Source organism: Candida orthopsilosis, assembly GCF_000315875.1.
Source record: "Candida orthopsilosis Co 90-125, chromosome 2 draft sequence".
Taxonomy (NCBI): Eukaryota; Fungi; Ascomycota; class Pichiomycetes; order Serinales; family Debaryomycetaceae; genus Lodderomyces; species Lodderomyces orthopsilosis.
This window is the reverse complement of record NC_018295.1, coordinates 2,239,053-2,257,590: the sequence shown is the minus strand read 5'-3', so window position 1 is coordinate 2,257,590 and position 18,538 is coordinate 2,239,053. Positions and strand designations below refer to the sequence as shown.

The 18,538-nt window shown below is 35.4% G+C and overlaps 6 protein-coding genes across 6 annotated transcripts; 5 read left to right on the top strand and 1 right to left on the bottom strand. All coding sequences in view use genetic code 12, as the record gives it.

Moving 5' to 3' along the window:
• Nucleotides 1–42: 42 nt before the first annotated feature.
• CORT_0B10770 (Gsl1 Beta-1,3-glucan synthase subunit) lies at nucleotides 43–4,803 on the top strand (the record flags this gene model as incomplete). The annotated part of the gene is made up of 1 exon (XM_003868165.1): nucleotides 43–4,803. The coding sequence occupies one exon, from the start codon at nucleotides 43–45 to the stop codon at nucleotides 4,801–4,803; it is 4,761 nt and encodes a 1,586-aa protein (XP_003868213.1).
• Nucleotides 4,804–4,967: 164 nt separating this feature from the next.
• Nucleotides 4,968–6,965, top strand: CORT_0B10760 (hypothetical protein; the record flags this gene model as incomplete). The annotated part of the gene is made up of 1 exon (XM_003868164.1): nucleotides 4,968–6,965. One exon carries the CDS (start codon nucleotides 4,968–4,970, stop codon nucleotides 6,963–6,965), a length of 1,998 nt encoding a protein of 665 aa, XP_003868212.1.
• A 155-nt stretch (nucleotides 6,966–7,120) lies between these two features.
• CORT_0B10750 (Phr2 glycosidase) lies at nucleotides 7,121–8,803 on the bottom strand (the record flags this gene model as incomplete). Its single annotated transcript, XM_003868163.1, has 1 exon — nucleotides 7,121–8,803. One exon carries the CDS (start codon nucleotides 8,801–8,803, stop codon nucleotides 7,121–7,123), a length of 1,683 nt encoding a protein of 560 aa, XP_003868211.1.
• A 2,992-nt stretch (nucleotides 8,804–11,795) lies between these two features.
• Nucleotides 11,796–12,542, top strand: CORT_0B10740 (hypothetical protein; the record flags this gene model as incomplete). Its single annotated transcript, XM_003868162.1, has 1 exon — nucleotides 11,796–12,542. One exon carries the CDS (start codon nucleotides 11,796–11,798, stop codon nucleotides 12,540–12,542), a length of 747 nt encoding a protein of 248 aa, XP_003868210.1.
• A 2,139-nt stretch (nucleotides 12,543–14,681) lies between these two features.
• Nucleotides 14,682–16,052, top strand: CORT_0B10730 (Gsf2 protein; the record flags this gene model as incomplete). The annotated part of the gene is made up of 1 exon (XM_003868161.1): nucleotides 14,682–16,052. The coding sequence occupies one exon, from the start codon at nucleotides 14,682–14,684 to the stop codon at nucleotides 16,050–16,052; it is 1,371 nt and encodes a 456-aa protein (XP_003868209.1).
• Nucleotides 16,053–17,453: 1,401 nt separating this feature from the next.
• On the top strand, nucleotides 17,454–18,395 carry CORT_0B10720 (hypothetical protein; the record flags this gene model as incomplete). The annotated part of the gene is made up of 1 exon (XM_003868160.1): nucleotides 17,454–18,395. The coding sequence occupies one exon, from the start codon at nucleotides 17,454–17,456 to the stop codon at nucleotides 18,393–18,395; it is 942 nt and encodes a 313-aa protein (XP_003868208.1).
• Nucleotides 18,396–18,538: the final 143 nt, after the last annotated feature.

Here is an 18,538-nt window from a genome sequence, read left to right as displayed (position 1 = left end):
TCTCTTTCTAATTTGAACATCATGACCGACTCCCCTCTGTCGATGGCCTATAATGATGGTCCCTACCACGCTTGGTGTAAAGACAATGGTGCCAACGTGTCTACTGATACAATCATGGCCATCTTTACTAATCTAGGTCGAAGGTTTGGCTTTCAAGAGGATAATGCACATAATATGTATGAGTTGTTTATGACACAATTAGATTCTAGATCAAGTAGGATGAACTGTTCAGAGGCATTGTTGTCGCTACATTTACAATATATTGGGGGTGATTCTGCTAATTATAAGAAGTGGTACATGGCTGCACAATTCCCATATGAAGATGAAACATGGACTCCCAAAGATAAGTTTGTCCCTATGGAAAACGACGACTGGAGGCAGAGATTAAGGGCGTTTGGGGAAGAGGATTATGTGTTTCAAATTGCTTTGTATTTGTTAATTTGGGGAGAGGCAAATAATATTCGATTTATGCCAGAGTGTATTTGCTTTATATATCAGTGTGCATTAGATTACGTGGGGCCTGATCTTGAAAGGTTTTACTTTTTAGATAAAATAATTACACCGTTGTACAAGTTCTTAAGAGATCAGCAGTATGATTTGGTAGGGGATAGGTGGAGCAGAAAAGAGGTTGATCATTCACAAACCATTGGTTACGACGATGTTAACCAACATTTTTGGAGTCCTCAAGGGTTATACAAAATTAGACTAGACAATGGAATTAGAGTTTATAAAATTAAAAGAAAAGATAGATTCAAAGAGATCCATTTGATAGATTGGAAAAAGTCACTATCCAAAACTTATAGAGAAAGAAGAACATGGATTCATGTGTTGAATAATTTTAATCGAATATGGATTATTCATGTTTCGGTGTTTTGGTATTTTATGTCATTCAACTCCCCATCATTATACACAGCAGATTATACACTGGAAAAAACACCATTGGTGCATGTAAGATTGGCAATAGTGTCTGCTGGTGGTGCCTTGGCAGCGTTGATTTCCCTTTTTGCAGCAATTTCTGAATTTCTATTCATCAATAGAATGAATTTCAAAAAGTTTGTTATTTGTGCAATCTTGTTGATTCTCAATATTGCACCAATCGTTGTCATATTCATATTCCTTCCATGGTCACAATATTCCTACAAGGGTAATGTAGTTTCTGGGTTACTATTGACATTTTCAATTTCAACATTTGTGTACTTGGCCACCATACCTCCTGGTAGCTTTAGATCAATTTTTTCAAATTCATTTCCAAAATTAACATTGAGAAATCGGGCATTTTCAATTTCATTATGGGTTGTTGTGTTTGCAGCTAAATATTCGGAGTCATACTTCTTTTTGATTCTTTCGTTGAAGGACCCAATTCAGATTCTATCTACATTGACATTGAATTGTGATGACAGTCATTTCCTTTGTTCAGCACAACCAAAAATTACATTGTGCTTGTTTTATTTTACCGATTTGATTCTATTCTTTCTTGACACATACCTTTGGTACGTTATTTGCAATGTTATATTCTCGGTTGGTTTGTCCTTTTCATTGGGGGTATCGATTTTCACACCATGGAGAAATATATATTCTAGATTACCTGATAGGATCTTGACCAAGCTTTATCATGGTGACTCATCCAATAGTTTGATTTTGGTTATATCACAAATATGGAATGGGATTGTAATATCCATGTTTAGGGAGCATATACTTTCAGTTGAACAGGTGAAGAAGTTGATTTATCAACGCGAAGAAGAAGAAGGAAATGTCAAACCACCGTTGTTTTTTGCCAATGAAGATGACAATACGTTCAAGCTTTTGGCTTATATCAAAATAGAGGAGGAGTGGGAGAGAAGAATCACATTTTTTGCCCAATCATTATCGAGCCCACTTCCTGACCCGTTCCCGGTGGTGTCAATGCCGGCATTCACGGTACTTATACCACATTACTCAGAAAAGATTCTTTTGGGGTTGAAGGATTTAATTAAGGAACAATCATTTTCCAAGTTGACGTTACTAGAGTACTTGAAGCAACTTCACCCCAATGAGTGGAGATCGTTTGTCAAGGACAGTAAAATGATTCAATCAATTGATGATGATGATGATGACTTAGATGAGTATGAAAAGTTTAAAGAAAATGAGGATTTGCCATACTACTGCATCGGTTTTAAAGATTCCGCACCAGAGAATACTCTAAGAACAAGAATATGGGCGGCATTACGTTGCCAAACGTTATACCGTACAGTTTCTGGATTCATGAATTACGAAGTCGCCTTGAAGATTTTGTACCGCAGTGAAAACATTGGGTTTGAAAGTGAAGGTGATTTATTTATTGAACGGGAGATGCAAGAGTTTGTTGATAGGAAATTTAGCTTGATTGTGGCTATGCAAAATTTCCAAAGTTTTACCCCAGAAACTGCTGAGGATGCTGATATGTTGTTTCGTGCATTTCCCAATGTTAAAATTGCAATTTTGGAAGTGGAAAATGGAACTTATTATTCAACCTTGTTGGATGTATCTCAAAGGGATCATAATGGCCATTATCGCAAACGATTCAAGATTCGATTATCCGGAAATCCAATTTTGGGTGATGGTAAATCTGACAATCAAAACAATGCCCTTATATTTTATCGAGGTGAATATATTCAAGTCATTGATTCCAACCAAGATAATTATGTAGAAGAATGTTTGAAGATCAAGTCATTATTGACTGAATTTGAAGAGATGGACCTTGATGTATCTTATGGTTACGCAACTGAACCAACGTTGGAGATATCTCCAACAGTTGCAATTGTTGGGTCGAGAGAGTTTATATTTTCTCAGAATATTGGTATACTAGGTGACATTTCCGCGGGCAAAGAACAGACGTTTGGTACTTTGTTTGCCAGAACAATGGGTGAAATTGGGTCCAAATTACACTACGGACACCCTGATTTCTTGAATGGGATATTTATGACTACAAGAGGAGGAATATCGAAAGCGCAACGTGGATTACATTTGAATGAAGATATTTATGCTGGAATCACAGCAATGTGTCGAGGGGGTAGAATTAAACATTTTGATTATTATCAATGTGGAAAAGGACGTGATTTAGGATTTCAGTCAATTGTCAACTTCACGAAAAAGATTGGTGCTGGAATGGGTGAACAACTCTTGTCACGAGAATACTTCTACCTCGGCACGAAATTACCCATTGATAGATTCTTGTCGTTCTATTATGCCCACCCGGGGTTCCACATAAACAACTTGTCAATTATGTTATCAGTAAAGATATTCATGTTTTTAGTTATGAATTTAGGTGCTTTAAATCACAATACAGTTGAATGTGATGAAAACAATCCTGTTGCTGGATGTCATACATTGTTACCGGTCTTGAATTGGATTGACCGATTTATCCTTTCGGTATTTGTGTGCTTTTTCATATCTTTTCTTCCATTAATCATTCAAGAGCTAATTGAAAAGGGATTTGTTCGATCTGTTTTTCGGGTCATTTTACACATTGTTTCGTTATCTCCCTTTTTTGAAGTTTTTCTTTGTCAGGTTTACTCTCGAGCATTACGTGATAATTTTGTATTCGGAGAAGCACAATATATAGCCACGGGGAGGGACTTTGCCATTTCCCGAATTTCATTTGCCACATTGTATACAAGATATGCGAATTTGTCAATTTATAGTGGCAGCGAAATATTCATGGTGATTGTGTTTGGAATGATGACTGTGAAGCGGATTGCCCTACTTTGGTTTGCCATTACTGTATTGGCCTTATGTTTTGCTCCATTTATGTTTAACCCACATCAGTTCAGCTTTATTGATTTTTTTCTTGATTATAGAGACTTTATACGTTGGTTATCAAGAGGTAATTCAAAAGCCAAGGAGTCTTCATGGATCCAATTTTGTCAAAATGAGAGATCGCGGTTAACTGGGGAAAAGTTTGAAGGACATTTACTGGGGAGAAGCTCAACCACATTTAATTTGCTTTTAGGAGAAGTGATCACCCCCTTGATCAGCTTTATCTTGTATTTAATTCCATTTTTGTTTCTTCACTCATCGGATAAGTTGTTTGTGTTGGATTTGGCTAATCCGTTAATTAAAGTCGCCATTGCCATATCTGTGCCATATGTGTTAAACATTGTTGTATTGATGTTAATTTGGGTATTGTCATTAACCATGGCACCAGCAATTGGACTCTGCGTTAAGAGAATTCCGTCATTCTTTGCAGCATTGGCTCATTTCTTGTCCATTTTGGTTCACATAGTCAATATAGAGTTCTTATTTCTTTTGCAGGAATTTAGCTTTATTCATTTGATAAGCGCTTTGTTGGTTGTTTTCAGCTTTCATCGTGCATTATCCAGTTTTATATTGGTTACATGTGTATCTCGAGAACGAGGTGAGAATGTCACTAATAAAGCATGGTGGTCAGGAAAATGGTACCGTAGTGGATTGGGGTTCCGAATCATTACTCAAAACATGCGTGAGTTGATTATCAAAATGTTAGAATTGAACAAGTTTACATTTGATTTCTTTTTGGGACACCTATTACTTTTAGTTATGTTTCCATTGTTATTCGTGCCTTATATTGATACCCTACATACAAGTCTTTTATTCTGGTTAAAGCCAAGTCGACAATTCAAAAGGGCGATAAATTCAAAAAGACAAAGGAGGAAAAAAAACTGGCAAGTTGTTCGATATTTTTTCCTATTTATTTTGATCATGGCTATATTTGTAGTACTTGTTATTATCCCGCCAGTTTTTAAAACGCAATTGTTGAAGTTGCAAAAGAAGTTGACAAAAATGGTTGTTGCAAATGGAGGGAAGTAAAAAGAAGTCGTGTAAAAGTGGCTAGGGAGTTTTCTATTTTGTTTTGATGTTTACATTTTTATTATATGCAGTACATACAACTATTGATTTTGAACAAATCTTTTTATCCAGTTGATCTCTAGAGGCAATATAGCAACAGTGTATTCAGTGGAAGCTCATACCAAATGAAGCAATCCAAAGCTAAAGCAGATCTACTAAAGAAGTTTGCTGATAATCAAGAAGAAGACGAAATATTTGGTGATGTTGAATCAATAGATTTTAGTTCCAATAGACTGAGACAACAACAACAACATAGTAGTAATAACAACAACAATAACGATGTTAATGGAGTAGATACTCTCAAGATAAATCAGTTGCACATTAACAACCTGCCCCTGTTTCAACTAACTCCCAAGAACGAACTCAACTCATCGTCACCACAACATACAAAATCAAGCAAGTCAAGTACAGGTAAGAATAACAACGCCTCTAGAGACAGTAACAGCAGTGCTAAACGAATAACAAGGGATGCATTAAGTGAATATAGTGAAGAAAATGATACCGATATAACATCTGAGCTTTCACAAGATGAATTTGAAGGCTGGGATGAATGTTTTAGCAAGAATCAAAGCATATATCAACAAATGAATCAGCGATTGATTGCCAAGAAAGTGGCACAACAAAAGGAAGCAGAAAGAGAACAAAAGGAATTACTTGAGTATAAGCAGAATCACGAGCATGGGATCAAGGAGGATCCTAATCGAACTTTAAAATTACGTGATGCAGTAGGAGTTGGAAGAGAAGGTTATAAATTGACCGCTACTAATTTGAACATGTTGGATCACTTAGAAAATGACAAAACGATAAATTATGACTTTACGAGAGATGATAATGATCAGTTTGAAGATGGGTTTGATGTTGATTTCGAAGAGAGTATTCAAAAGATTAAACAACAACAGCAACAACAGCAACAACATCAGCGTCTAAACATGGGTACGGTCCCAAAGCACGTTTTGATCAATAAACAATCAATGCCATCATTAGCCAAAAATCACACAAACACAATCAAGAAATTCAAATCAACAATGGATTTAACCGGTGATACATTACATGAACCCCCACAAGAGCACCAGCACCCCCAGCAACAACCACAAGGTTTCAATTTCAACAATCGGGTGATTAACAAACTTGATCGCATACCTTCATTTTATAACAAACCCAAAATTCCGGATCCAGAATCACGCATTCAATTACTTGATAAATACGCTGAACGGAAAGATAAAGATAAAGCTAACGCAAAAGTCAATGTGAGAGGTAATACTAAAGGTATCCATACCAGTGATCACCACCAGAATCACCGATACCATCCACACAAGAAAATGGGCCATGTACGATACTTGAATGAAGGAGGAACAAACAGTAATGGTGAAGCCTACAACATAATTCCACGATCTAAGTCAATGGTTTTCAACAAGGCACAAAACCGATGGGAAGGAAATGAAGTAGATTTGCTTCGTTTTGAACATAAACCATCATTGATCACCTTGAATGAGATTAAACCAGCTCACAAAGATACCAATTACGATGCTTTAAACGACGATGAGTATGATGATGATTTCCCAGGCAAGAAAAGACATGGAAACATGTTGTATGATAATGTTAACCTAAAATGGATCAATTTGGATCAAGATGACGAGTATATCTTTGATGACATACCGGATTTGATTGAGCCTTTGGAAACTATTCGTCAACATCATAACCAACAACAACAACAACAGCATCAACAACAGATGGTTCAGCATTCACCAACAAGACCAAAACTTGGTAGTACGAATACGGTTTACGTTCTTCAATCACCAATTTCAAGACGTGGATTGAGCCAATTTACTCAAAGGACTACTTCATCTACAAACACGATACCCACTCAACAGCAACATCCATCTATGACGAGATCGAAGTCTACATTACTACGATCACAATCTTCATTATCTCAACAACAGCAACATCAATCAGCAAACGATAATGGAGCAATGATACCCCTCGTAAGTCAGAAATTGATAGACAAGTTCGCCAAAGAAGAAGCTAAAATCAACCGCAAGATTAACCATTGGTTTATTGATGATAATAATGATGTTAAATTGGATTATTATTGGGAAATAAGGAACTTGATAATGGAAAATTAATCAATCGGTAATAACAGATGGCTTTATGTAATCAAATATGTAACAATTACTCAATGGATACCCCCCTCCCCCACAATCTACAACATCTCTAAGATTACGTGTTTCTTTTTTACTTTATTTATCTTTATCTATACAAAACATACATTAAACTCTCCTTAAATCAAGACGAAACTGAAACCAAGAACCATTGAAATTGCAACAGCTCCCAATTTAGTCAAGGTAGAAACACCAATCATACCACCAGCAACACCATCACTTGATTTTCCTGAACTAGTAGATGATCCACTTGATGAAGATCCACTAGATGAGGAGGAACCAGAACCACCAGAAGAAGAACCAGAGTTTTGTTTTCCACCTCCATTGGTATCGGATTCTTCTGAAGTATCAGTTCTGACTGAACCTTCAACAGATCCCAAACCTGAAGAACCAGCTGATTTCAAATAAGCAGAACATGAGGAAGCAGTGGTAGCACTCTTCTTCAATGAACCAGAACCATCAAAACTACAAGCAGATTCATTTTCATTTTGATCTTCATAATAAAGATTCAAAACAAATGACAACTTGTCCTTGGCGGAACATGGTGAATAAGCACCGTACTTACCAGTGGTACCATTAGCACTAATACCACCACAATCGATCTTGGCACATACATAACTGTACATGTCAGCATAATCATCACTATCAACTTTATCAGAAACAACACATTTTAATGCATTGGCCATACAGTCACAAATTTCCTTATCTGGAGTTGGTGGTAATTCAGTAGCAGCACTCCAAACTGAAGTTGAAGTAGGACATGAAGTGACACCAGTTCCACTAGCACTTTCAGCAGAAGCTTGAGCAGATGATGGGCTAATCTTCAAGATTTCTGATTTATAGTTATTATAATCATCCAAAGTTGAAACTTTACCATCTTTAATTGAAACTAAACCGTAATTGTTTTCTTCTTCAAAATACAAGTAAACAATACCACCAGACCAAACATCAGTCATTTCATCACCAAAGATAGCACCAACTTCAGTAAATAATCTTGGAGTAACTTCATTACACCCATATTCTGAAAAGAAAATTGGAATACCCAAATCTTTGTAATCTTCAGTGGCAGTTTCATAACCAGACGATTTGTAACTTGATTTACCACACCATTCATAATTGTTGATACCAAAGAAATCAGCTCTTTCATCTTCATCACCACAAGCGAAATAGTCAGCTAAAGCAACTCTAATACCAGAATGATCATTTGATGAATAACCAACTGGAATAGATCTATAGTCCTTGGCCTTCATATAAGCCTTGGTATCTCTAATGGCAGCTTTAACAAAAGCAGAGGCATCAGTGTTTGTTTCATCATTGGTAACTTCATTACCGGCAAAGAAACCCAAAACATTGGTATAGTTGTGGAAAGCATCAACAACTGAAGTATATCTTTGAAACAAATCCAAAGTCCATTGAGGATCTTTTCTGTTGATAGATTCATCAGGTTGAGATAAATCAGCAATAATGTAAATACCAGCTTCCTGTAAAGCTTCCATACATTCAGTATGGTCTGCTTCTACATCCAAAGCATAGACTCTAATAACGTTGGTGTTGACAGCAGCCAAATATGGAATATCTCTTTTACAAGTTTCTGGATCAGCCAATGGATCAATAAATGAATCAGAAGAATTCAAGTTATTTTGTTGATAAGCAATACCTCTCATAAAAAATTGAGAACCATTGTTTGAGTAGAAAAACTTGTTACCAACAATTTCAACTGTTGGTAAATCTTCAGCAGCAGCAGTGGTGATTAATGAAGTAGCAGCTATAAAAGCCGATGAAATTAGCGATTTAAACAACATAATATAATTGTGTGTGTATGTGTATGTGTATGTGTATGTAAGGGGTAAGTCGTTATGTTATTTTCTTGTAAGATCTCTTGGTGGAAAATGAAAATTTTCTTAACTATTTGTTGAACAAAAATTTGAAAGAAAAAAGTCTTGGTAAAAAAGGAGGATTGAAAAACGTTGATAAAATTTTTTCTTTCCTCTATGTGGCTAGTTAAAAAACGAAGGAATGTGTAGTAGTAAATACCAATGGAACGATGGGAACGTGTTTTCTTTCTTTCTTTCGTTGGAGAAGAAGAAGAAGAAGAAGAAGGAAGAACTACGAGGAGATTTAAAGACTGTTGGAAATTGGAATTGATTTATATTTACAACCAAAGGGAGAGAATGAAAATCGAAACAAACGGACGTAAACAAAAGAACAGCCGACACAACAGAAATAAACAACAAACAGACACAAAATAGCAGCACAAGCATAATGCAGACACCAGACACACAAAATGAACACAAGAATTTCTATTTCTTTTTTTATATATATATTTAAAAAATGGAATAACTACTACGAACTACGACTTTACCAAGAATTCAATTAAGTGTAGTGCACCCATGTTATACACATCCGCCATTTATTCAGATGTAAGCACAGCGTTACTTACGTTCCTTATTTCTACTTGATATTACGTGTATGAGTTTGCTTGAGAAAACCAGTCGAGGAGCTTGAAATTAAAATAAAAAAAGGAGATTCTGAAAAATAACGCATAACACGGTAAAAGTACACGACTTTTAAACACACACACGAAAAATTAAAAATGAAAAATGGAATATTACACAAAGGAAACTGAGGCAATGAGGGTGTTATATACAGTACTAGATTTGACACTCAATATGGCATAGATACAGAATAATAAAGATTGATTAAAACAGAAGGGAAGATGGCGCAGCAGCAATCATAGGATGAAACGATTTCTCTTTATCTTGAAGCAGACACCACACCACTCAATATCACAGTTTAGACAAACATATAGGTGAAGACATACACTCTTCCATCACTTTCTTCATTGCTTTCTATTTTTAGTTCTCGTAAAGTCCACTGAAGATAGTTGTTCCAAGGCTTTTTCATTGCACCTTTCTAGTTTAAGTGCATATTTCTTTTCTCCTATCATATATATATATATATATGTATAGATATGTGTGTGTGTATTTGTTTAGTTCTTACCTTAGAACCATGATCTACATATATCATATGACTTGCATTTGGTGGAGCTGGTTCAAGAGACGAGTAGATTTCAACAAAAACCCTCAATGGGGTGCGCTACTCTTTGCGTGCATAATCTATACACGCAATTCGAGACGTAGACGGTAATTACGGGGGGAAAAGGGTGTGTAGCTCTCAAATAAGTCCAATACATTCTTTACAAACCGCTTTTGATATCCCTCGCTCAAAGCTGTCTCGAAAATTGAACTTATTTAATCAAGAGATGTAGTACGCGTTTTGTACATGTGTAATCGAAAAGCCTGCTTTTGACGGTTTAAACTACTTGTAAGCAGATATATCTTTCGATCCGAGGAAGCATACATGGCTGGTTTGTGTATATGTTTGTATGCGTTCCCCCAACTGGATGCATCGGCAATTCTAATACAACACATACCCGACCGACATACTGCGGTTTAAAATGCCTTGTGTAACATTTACACAATTTAATCCTGATTTGGACAAATTGTAAACAACACAAATGTCTTTGTTTTTTGCTTCCTTTTAGTACAAAATACACTACCTTTTCCAGTGGCTGTGTTTATTTCAGCAAACAAATGGAAAAGAAAGCCATTTAAAAGAAAGACTTCTAGAGAGGTTAAAAGCCTCAGCCTTGATTACATAGGGCTTTGTCCTTGTACAATACGAGAGCGTAGCTGCAACGCGAAATGTTGTTTCGAAAGAACTAAAGAAATACTAAGTTTGTGGGGGCGGAGGGAAGATATACAGATCCCCGGATTTACATAACCTTCGTCTATCTTTTTCTTGTCTTTTTTGCCATATAGAATTCTGTCTTACTCTCTTTGCCTTGCCTGTTCCCCCTGACAAGCAAAAACAGTTATAATTAGGGTTAATTAATTGCATCAGATTCACTTTCTATAATAAAATTCCCACAACACTCTTTTCATTGCAAAAAGAGGAAAATTATAATATTTCGCGTTTGTGTCACATGACACGGTCAATTTTATGTATCGTATGTCATAACTCCTTTCTAATTTAACCCAAAATAGAAGGACAAATTAACCTCGAATTAGGCTGCAAAAAAGAAGACAAATTCCAGTTTTAGGTCGCATTAACACCCAAGGCCGCCTTACTTGTCTTTTATTATAACTCATATGGTTCCACAAACTTGTACATAAACGGATTAAACTCCCTTTTGATCGTCAAAAACCAATTAAAATTAACACAAGCTAAATTTAGAAAATATTACTTGCAGACAAAGTTGATATCGCGTGACAGTTTACTCTAATCTGGGATTCTAGTTGTTTGATTGAGCCTTGTTTACGCAAGTTTTAGTGATTGGCTTGGCTATAAATAGAACCTAAAAGGATACAAAATGATCCAAATTTACCACACACGCTAGATAGCTATCCCTTCTCATCGTATTTTTCAAAGACACATCTGTTGAAAGAACTACGATTGTACTCTCCTCGGACCGATGTAGGCTTTGGGTGCTTTGGAATCGGAAGAAATTTTTGTGAAAAACTCTTCATCAAGTCGTTGCAAATATTCTGCATTCGTTTCAAAGAAATCTTGAAAGAGCAGACACAACCAACTCACGGGCTACTTTTGAGAAGCTATGACTATTCAATACCTCACTCAGAGCTTGCATGTTAGAAAATAGCACGATTGTCGCCCAAATAGCACAGGCTCTTTCACATGCCGGAGGTCGCTACCAATTTTGTTCGTTTCCCAATTTTTGATCTCTGAAAAAAATCACACAAGGTGTATATTAACTCTAATTACGAATCAGAAATTATGTCACATAACCTAGATGCCATAATATCTGATACCATCTCCGAAGAAGAAGACTTCCCATTTCCAGTGTCTATATCAACCACCGATTTCAAAAATTTCAACAACGAACCCCATGCCATTGATCAATTTCTCTACAAACATCATCGATTTACATCACTTGATGTTTTAATCAAAGAATTGAAACAATTATCATCCACTTTAAACCAGAATTTACTAGACATCGTCAATCATGATTATACAGATTTTATTAAATTGGGTAAATCAATAAATGGTGGTGATGATTTGATCAACTCAGTATCGGAAGATTTAAAACAATTTAAATTACAATTGATTCAATATGACGAGAAATTTAATACCATGGAGAATGAAATTGGTATGAGTTTGAAAGTGAGACAACAATTGATTGAATTGAAAAGCATAGCCAAGTTGCAACTTTTACTCCATGATCAAATCGAAAATTTTGAAAATTTGACCAAGGAGGAGTTAAATTTACATCACATACAAAAAATCACCGCTACTTATCTTTCAATTATTAATATTGATAAACATTTATCTAAATTGACTAGTGGTGTTGAAAATCAAAGCAAGATACAACAACAATACTTGAATGGCAAAGTGGCATCAGTGATTATGGAATTTAAAAGTTTTTTACGACTGTTGTTGACTGATATCAAGCAAAAGAAGATTACTGATCCAAATTTGGTGATGCAGGTACTAAACATTCAAAAGATGATTGAAAGCCTGTAAACCTGTGTATACTTCTCCCAAGAATTGATCCAAATTTGCATGCTACAATCTTCAGTTATCATGAAAAAGAAATGTCAACATAGATACGGAGAAGATTCAATTCATCTCATCTATGTATCAGTTATACGTTCACATGTACTCAACCTAATTGCAAAAAAGTTTGTTTTACAAAGGTACGCACATCAGACTCCTGTGTTCTTTAAAGCAAATAAACTATCAAATCATAATAAGTCAACCTACCTTAGTAGCAGAGTGAGTAGCAGAGTGAGTAGCAGAGTAACATAAAATCAATTTAGGTGGTATGTACTAGCATTGTCGCTTTTGAAAATTACGGCCAACTGGGTATTTAAGAAACATTTCCCGAAACCCACCACTAGAGCTTGCACCATCAACTGCTCCTTTTCCTCGCTCCCCCATCCAACAATATTGCATCTGAGTCTCGTAAATCGCGCTTCTCGCTCAAGAAAATGGAAACCAACTACACCATGGGGCAAATCAAGACTAAAATGATGATGTTATTGGTAAATTTCGAATACTTTTTCAGGTATGGGTCTTGAAACCACCAATTCATGCTTGCAATGAGAAAACTAATACAACACTGGTTCATTTGTTCTGCAATAGTGTCACTGTTCTCATCATATGTAAAAACGAGCATGTTTGGTATTTTGTGGCCAAGCTCAGCTCAGCTATGCCCTGAATCACTGGTGGACGAACTTGGCTCGAAAAAAACCCATCATTGACAAAGCAATGTAAGTCTGGGATATTGTTTGTCCAATGGAGGATTGAGAATCACCTCATCAAGGTAAATAGATCCTAGAATTGATAATTGACAAAGTGACGTAGTATCGAATTTTTTAGTTAATCAGTAATATAACTTAATTGGATTGCGATGGAGAAGAAATAACCGTTTCAAATTTATATTTTTGCATTTATATGAGCCTTGGGAAAGATGCTCAATACGGATTGTCAAACTCGATAATTGATAAGCGAAGTTAATCACCCTTAATACCAGATCGGGTTTAATGTAAGGTGTTCTGGGGTTGTTGACTATTTGAATCGGGGGCTTGTGCAGAAAAGCTGGAGGCAAAAACTCATTATTACAGTGTAGTAGCCGAAGGTCCTGTTACAAGTTATAAAGTGTTCTCTGCTTCATCAAGTTGATGAAAACGAACTTTACAATTTGCAACCAATTGGAAATGTTTAATTGATTTATATAAAGAGGGCGAGGCTGAGTAAAATTAATAGAACATAAAATCCGTAAAATTCAAATTGATGAATCTTTTCCATTTGGCCCATTCAGAATAGATACTTCTTTAATTTATAAGTAGAGATTATGGTACAAATATTGGTCTTGAAGTTACTGATATCTTTATGAATTTAAAATTTATGTTTCTTCAACACCTTGGGTCCACGACGTTCTTGATATAGTGGCCATGCTTTGTAAACATAGATGTTTCGATAAAATTTGAGCTTTGTGACGTAAAGTTTTGAGTGTAAAGGAGCAAGTGCCAATGCTTGATGCTGGTTTATATAAGCGGATATCTGTTGTAACACTTCTTACGGCAAATCCGATGAACAAACCGTCAAGTGGATTTGTCATATGGGAGTTAACCACATGACCAACTGAAATCGTATATGTTTCATAGTGTACATTTGTGAGGCTTGTGTGAACTGTGTGAACTCATCAAGGAATTTTCAAAATTTCGCAACCATTTTTTAAAATTGTAAAATTAGAGAGAATGCCCCATTTAGATTTCGAATTTGTTGTGCAACTGTAGGGAAATTTTGTATTTTACAAGAATACTAAAGATCAAAATATCTTCCATTATGACATATCTATGCTCTTTGATGATGTTGGACTTATGCATTATTCTAGCTTAGTAATATCACTAAGCGAAAACAAAGATCGAGATTCTTTTAATGTACAATGACGTAAAAGAAGGAAATTTGACATACAAACAAACAAACAAAATAATACATCACCAGATAAACTGGTGCACACACTAAGAAAAGAATTTGTCGCCACTCACTCCGCTTGCTCTCTCATCCCGCGTCGACAAAAAAGGGAGAACATTTAATTTTTCATTCTAGACCCAACATAAACTCATTCTTCTTTCAATTCATTAAGATACATAAACTATGTCATCTACCAACCACAATCCATCTTCAGGAATATCTTCAGGTGTTCACGTACTCAACAACAATGACCTCAATGCGGCCCAATCTAAAATTGAAGAAATTGCCGATGATGATGTTGCAACTGATGCCAATGGAGAAGAGATTGCATTTTTAGATGTATATGTTCGTTTCAATTCGGATTCTGAAAGAGATTATTGTTTCCAAATTAATACCAAGACGACATTTGGTGATCTATTCAAGATTTTCAAAACATTGCCAATTGCTTTAAGACCTAGTGTTTTTTATCATTCACAACCAATTGGTTTCCAGAAATCAACTGCTCCTGGTTACATGACTGAAGATGGGAATTTCTTATTTGAGGATGATGCAGCTAAACAAGTTTCAACAATTATTCCCAATGAAGAATTGATTAATGTTCATGTATGGCCGGGACAATTGATTTTACCAGTTTGGAAATTTGATTATTTTACTTGGTATTTTATTCTTGGATTATTGGCAGTCTGGTTGTACACTGATTTACCTGACTTTATTAGTCCTACTCCAGGTATTTGTTTGACTAATTGGGCTACTAAATTCATGGCTTATGTTGCTAAATCGACTGGATTTGTCAACGTTGAACGTGCATTGCTTAAGGATTTGGAAGATCCAGTGGATATCTTGTTGCAATGTTTCTTCTTCACCATCCATATTGTTAAAGTTGTTGTCATCTTTTTATTCTTATACACCGGTGCATTCAATCCAATGAAATTATTCCGTTTACCAGGAAGTGTTAAATTGAATGTTAGTCAAGATGAATTGGTCGAATTGGGATGGACAGGAACTAGAAAAGCTACTATTGACGAATACAAGGATTTCTATAGAGAAACCAAGATTAAAGAACACGGAGGAATGGTACCTGCTCATCAAAAGGGTTTGTTCAACACCATTAGACATTTGGGTGTCCATTTAAAACAAGGTGAAGGTTACAATACTCCCTTGACCAAAGAATATATGGAAAAAACCATGAGACAATTGGAAAAAGAAGCCAAAGAAAACCCCAAGGATTTCAAGTTACATTTGAATTATGAATGGTTTGCTGGTTTAGGTCATACATTTGCTAAATTTGCTGAAGGATTGGATACAAAACAAACGGCTGATTTGATTAAGCAATTTAGAAGATACGGATTATTTTATAGTGATTCAATTTTCAGTGGTATTATTAGTGCTAGAAAACATCAAGACCCTCAAATTGCTCAAGATATTGCCGATTTACCACAACCCAAGAAGAAGGAGGAGCAAGAAGAAGAAGAAAAGGCCAAAGAACCTACTGAAGCTCAAATTAAGGAGACTATCGACGCAGCTATTAAAAAGACTAAAGAAGAATTAAATTAAGTGAAAAGAGGAGATGATGCATGGATACTTTGACATAATGTTGTATAGTTACTGATACTAGATAGATTTTAATGAATTAAAATTATTGACACTTCACTAAAGACGTAGTTATGGAAATTGAGGCTTGATGGATTCCTGGCCAGTGTGGTAAAACAGAGAGACAAACAGAGCTGAGAATCAAAAACTGCATCTAAATTAACTCACCAAGAGGTGTTTGAGTTGCAGAAAATCCTCTAATGAAAGAATCGAGATTCGGCATCCGTTTCAGGAACACTTTACTCGTTGGGGTGGGGTTACCCAACAATTATAAAAAGAGTAATGAAAACTTGAATAAAAATTACGATTAACAAATTCCCAGCCGCGTGTTTGGAAAGTTGTCACTGTAGTACCGAAGAGTAACCCAATGTCTCGTATCTCCCGTAAACAGGAAGAGTTGTAATTTAAAGCCTCATTACTTCCTCCCCTCCTCTCCATGCAAATAGGTTTATACTGCATATATCAAAAGACGTTTTATATATGAGGCGTATCTGCACAACAAGGGGTGAAATTGCGATCCCTTGCAACAATTTGACACAGGGCCGAACAGCACTACTTTAGATCAATCCTCACTATTTCCCAACCGATATGTTAGTCCATAGATCATCAACTCTCCGTTGTAGGGTGGTTATATTATCGACCACGAACAAAGTTTCTCCTATTTTAAACTCTTCACTAAAATCACCTCGAAGTTTTGTCATACTATTGTGTAAAGTACCAGATGTTAAAATGAATGTATTGTTTAAAGGTTTTTGAGATCTGTTAACATCTGGTGCCGTAAAAGTACAGATACATCTAAAAAATGCATTTTTACTTGAATTTGATTGGCTGGTCAACCAAAGGCATATTAAAGTTAATTACACAAACAAATTTTTTTATATTGGTTTTGTGTGTTGAGAATATTTAAAGTTTTTGGTGGTGGGGGAAAGGAGGGGGGATAATGTGGAGAGCGGAGACGGATAGGGAACATTTCCTGTTACAGTATGAAACAAAGCTTTAAACACTTTTGTAGTCATTGTAAAGGGGAGCGTGATCACATGTTTGCCAAAGATACAGTTAGATACAACGTTTGTTCTAGCTTTGGTCATCGTTTAATGTAAAAGTTTGTATTGTATTGTCTCCCCACTTTTATTATGTTATATGTATGTTATGTATAATCTTATTGTTTTTGTTTTTGTATTTGTTATTGTCTTTTTAGCCTTACTCCTATTATTTATTATTACTTTTACTATGTACACTACTAATTTCAACAAAACCCTTTAATGTATACATTTTGATGTATATATATACATACATACGTTAACATATGAACTTAAAGTATCTTACAGCAATAAACAAGCTACCTAAAAAAGAACATAAGTGAAGATGGCTACTGGTATTTATACACCATCTTCGCATAATACAACGCTACCTTCGCCTTGTGAATCAAGTATTACATTAAATCCATCTTCAGATATACTGCAACAATTTGATTCCAAATACTTGTCAACTTATCTACAAACTAGATTAGCTATTATTAAACAAGAGACTGAATGTGCTAGACCAAGAAACAGCAACTGTCTATTGCAAACTACAGAAGAAGAGGAAGTCGAAGAAGAAGGAACAGAAGAAACAGAAGGAGAAGTACTTGAGATTCATGATGCTGGTTCATCATCAATCTCAAGAGCGTCATCCAGTTTGCAACAGACTGAGATCACCATCATTTACAACCATCAAGAAATCACTATAAAGCTAACATCAATACTAAGCTTAATCAATAGTTATGCTACCAACAAAATCACCATTGACCAACTCACGATCAATCATTTATTCTTGTACATGTTTTATCATCAATTAGTTCTATTCCCTACTCGTCAACAACAAATCTTTATTGGTCAATTCACCATAATCCACTTGGGAAAATCATATATCTTTGAATACGCAAACAACAACATAAACAATAGTACACACAACAACACAGTTAGTTCTCAAAGAGTACTTAATGCAGACCACTTAATATCTGAGTTAAAAATCCATCAATATCCCAAATTATTTCTTCACATTAGAGAAAATAGTATGTCAATAGGCAATCAAAAATTATCCCTTGTTGAAATTGGTAATTTTATATCAAGAATTGTTAATTTTGTTGATAAATCAAGTGGTCAAGTAACTTATGTTGAAACTATCAAAATGAAACTAAAAAGAAGTAAATCATCTCAATCAAATACCACAATCAAGAATAATACAATTAGAACTGATGATAAAGTTCTGAAGAGAACTAAAATTAAGCAAGAATTGGTAAGAGCTTTACACAGATTGTATACTTAAGTTGTATTAATTGCTAATATAAGCTTGTAATTTTACCTTAATCTACCATGATAGACTGATGTAAAAGGTTAACTGATTGTCGGTATGCATGGTAGCCAAACTTACCCGCTACCACTTTATTGACGTTCATGATGGATATTTGG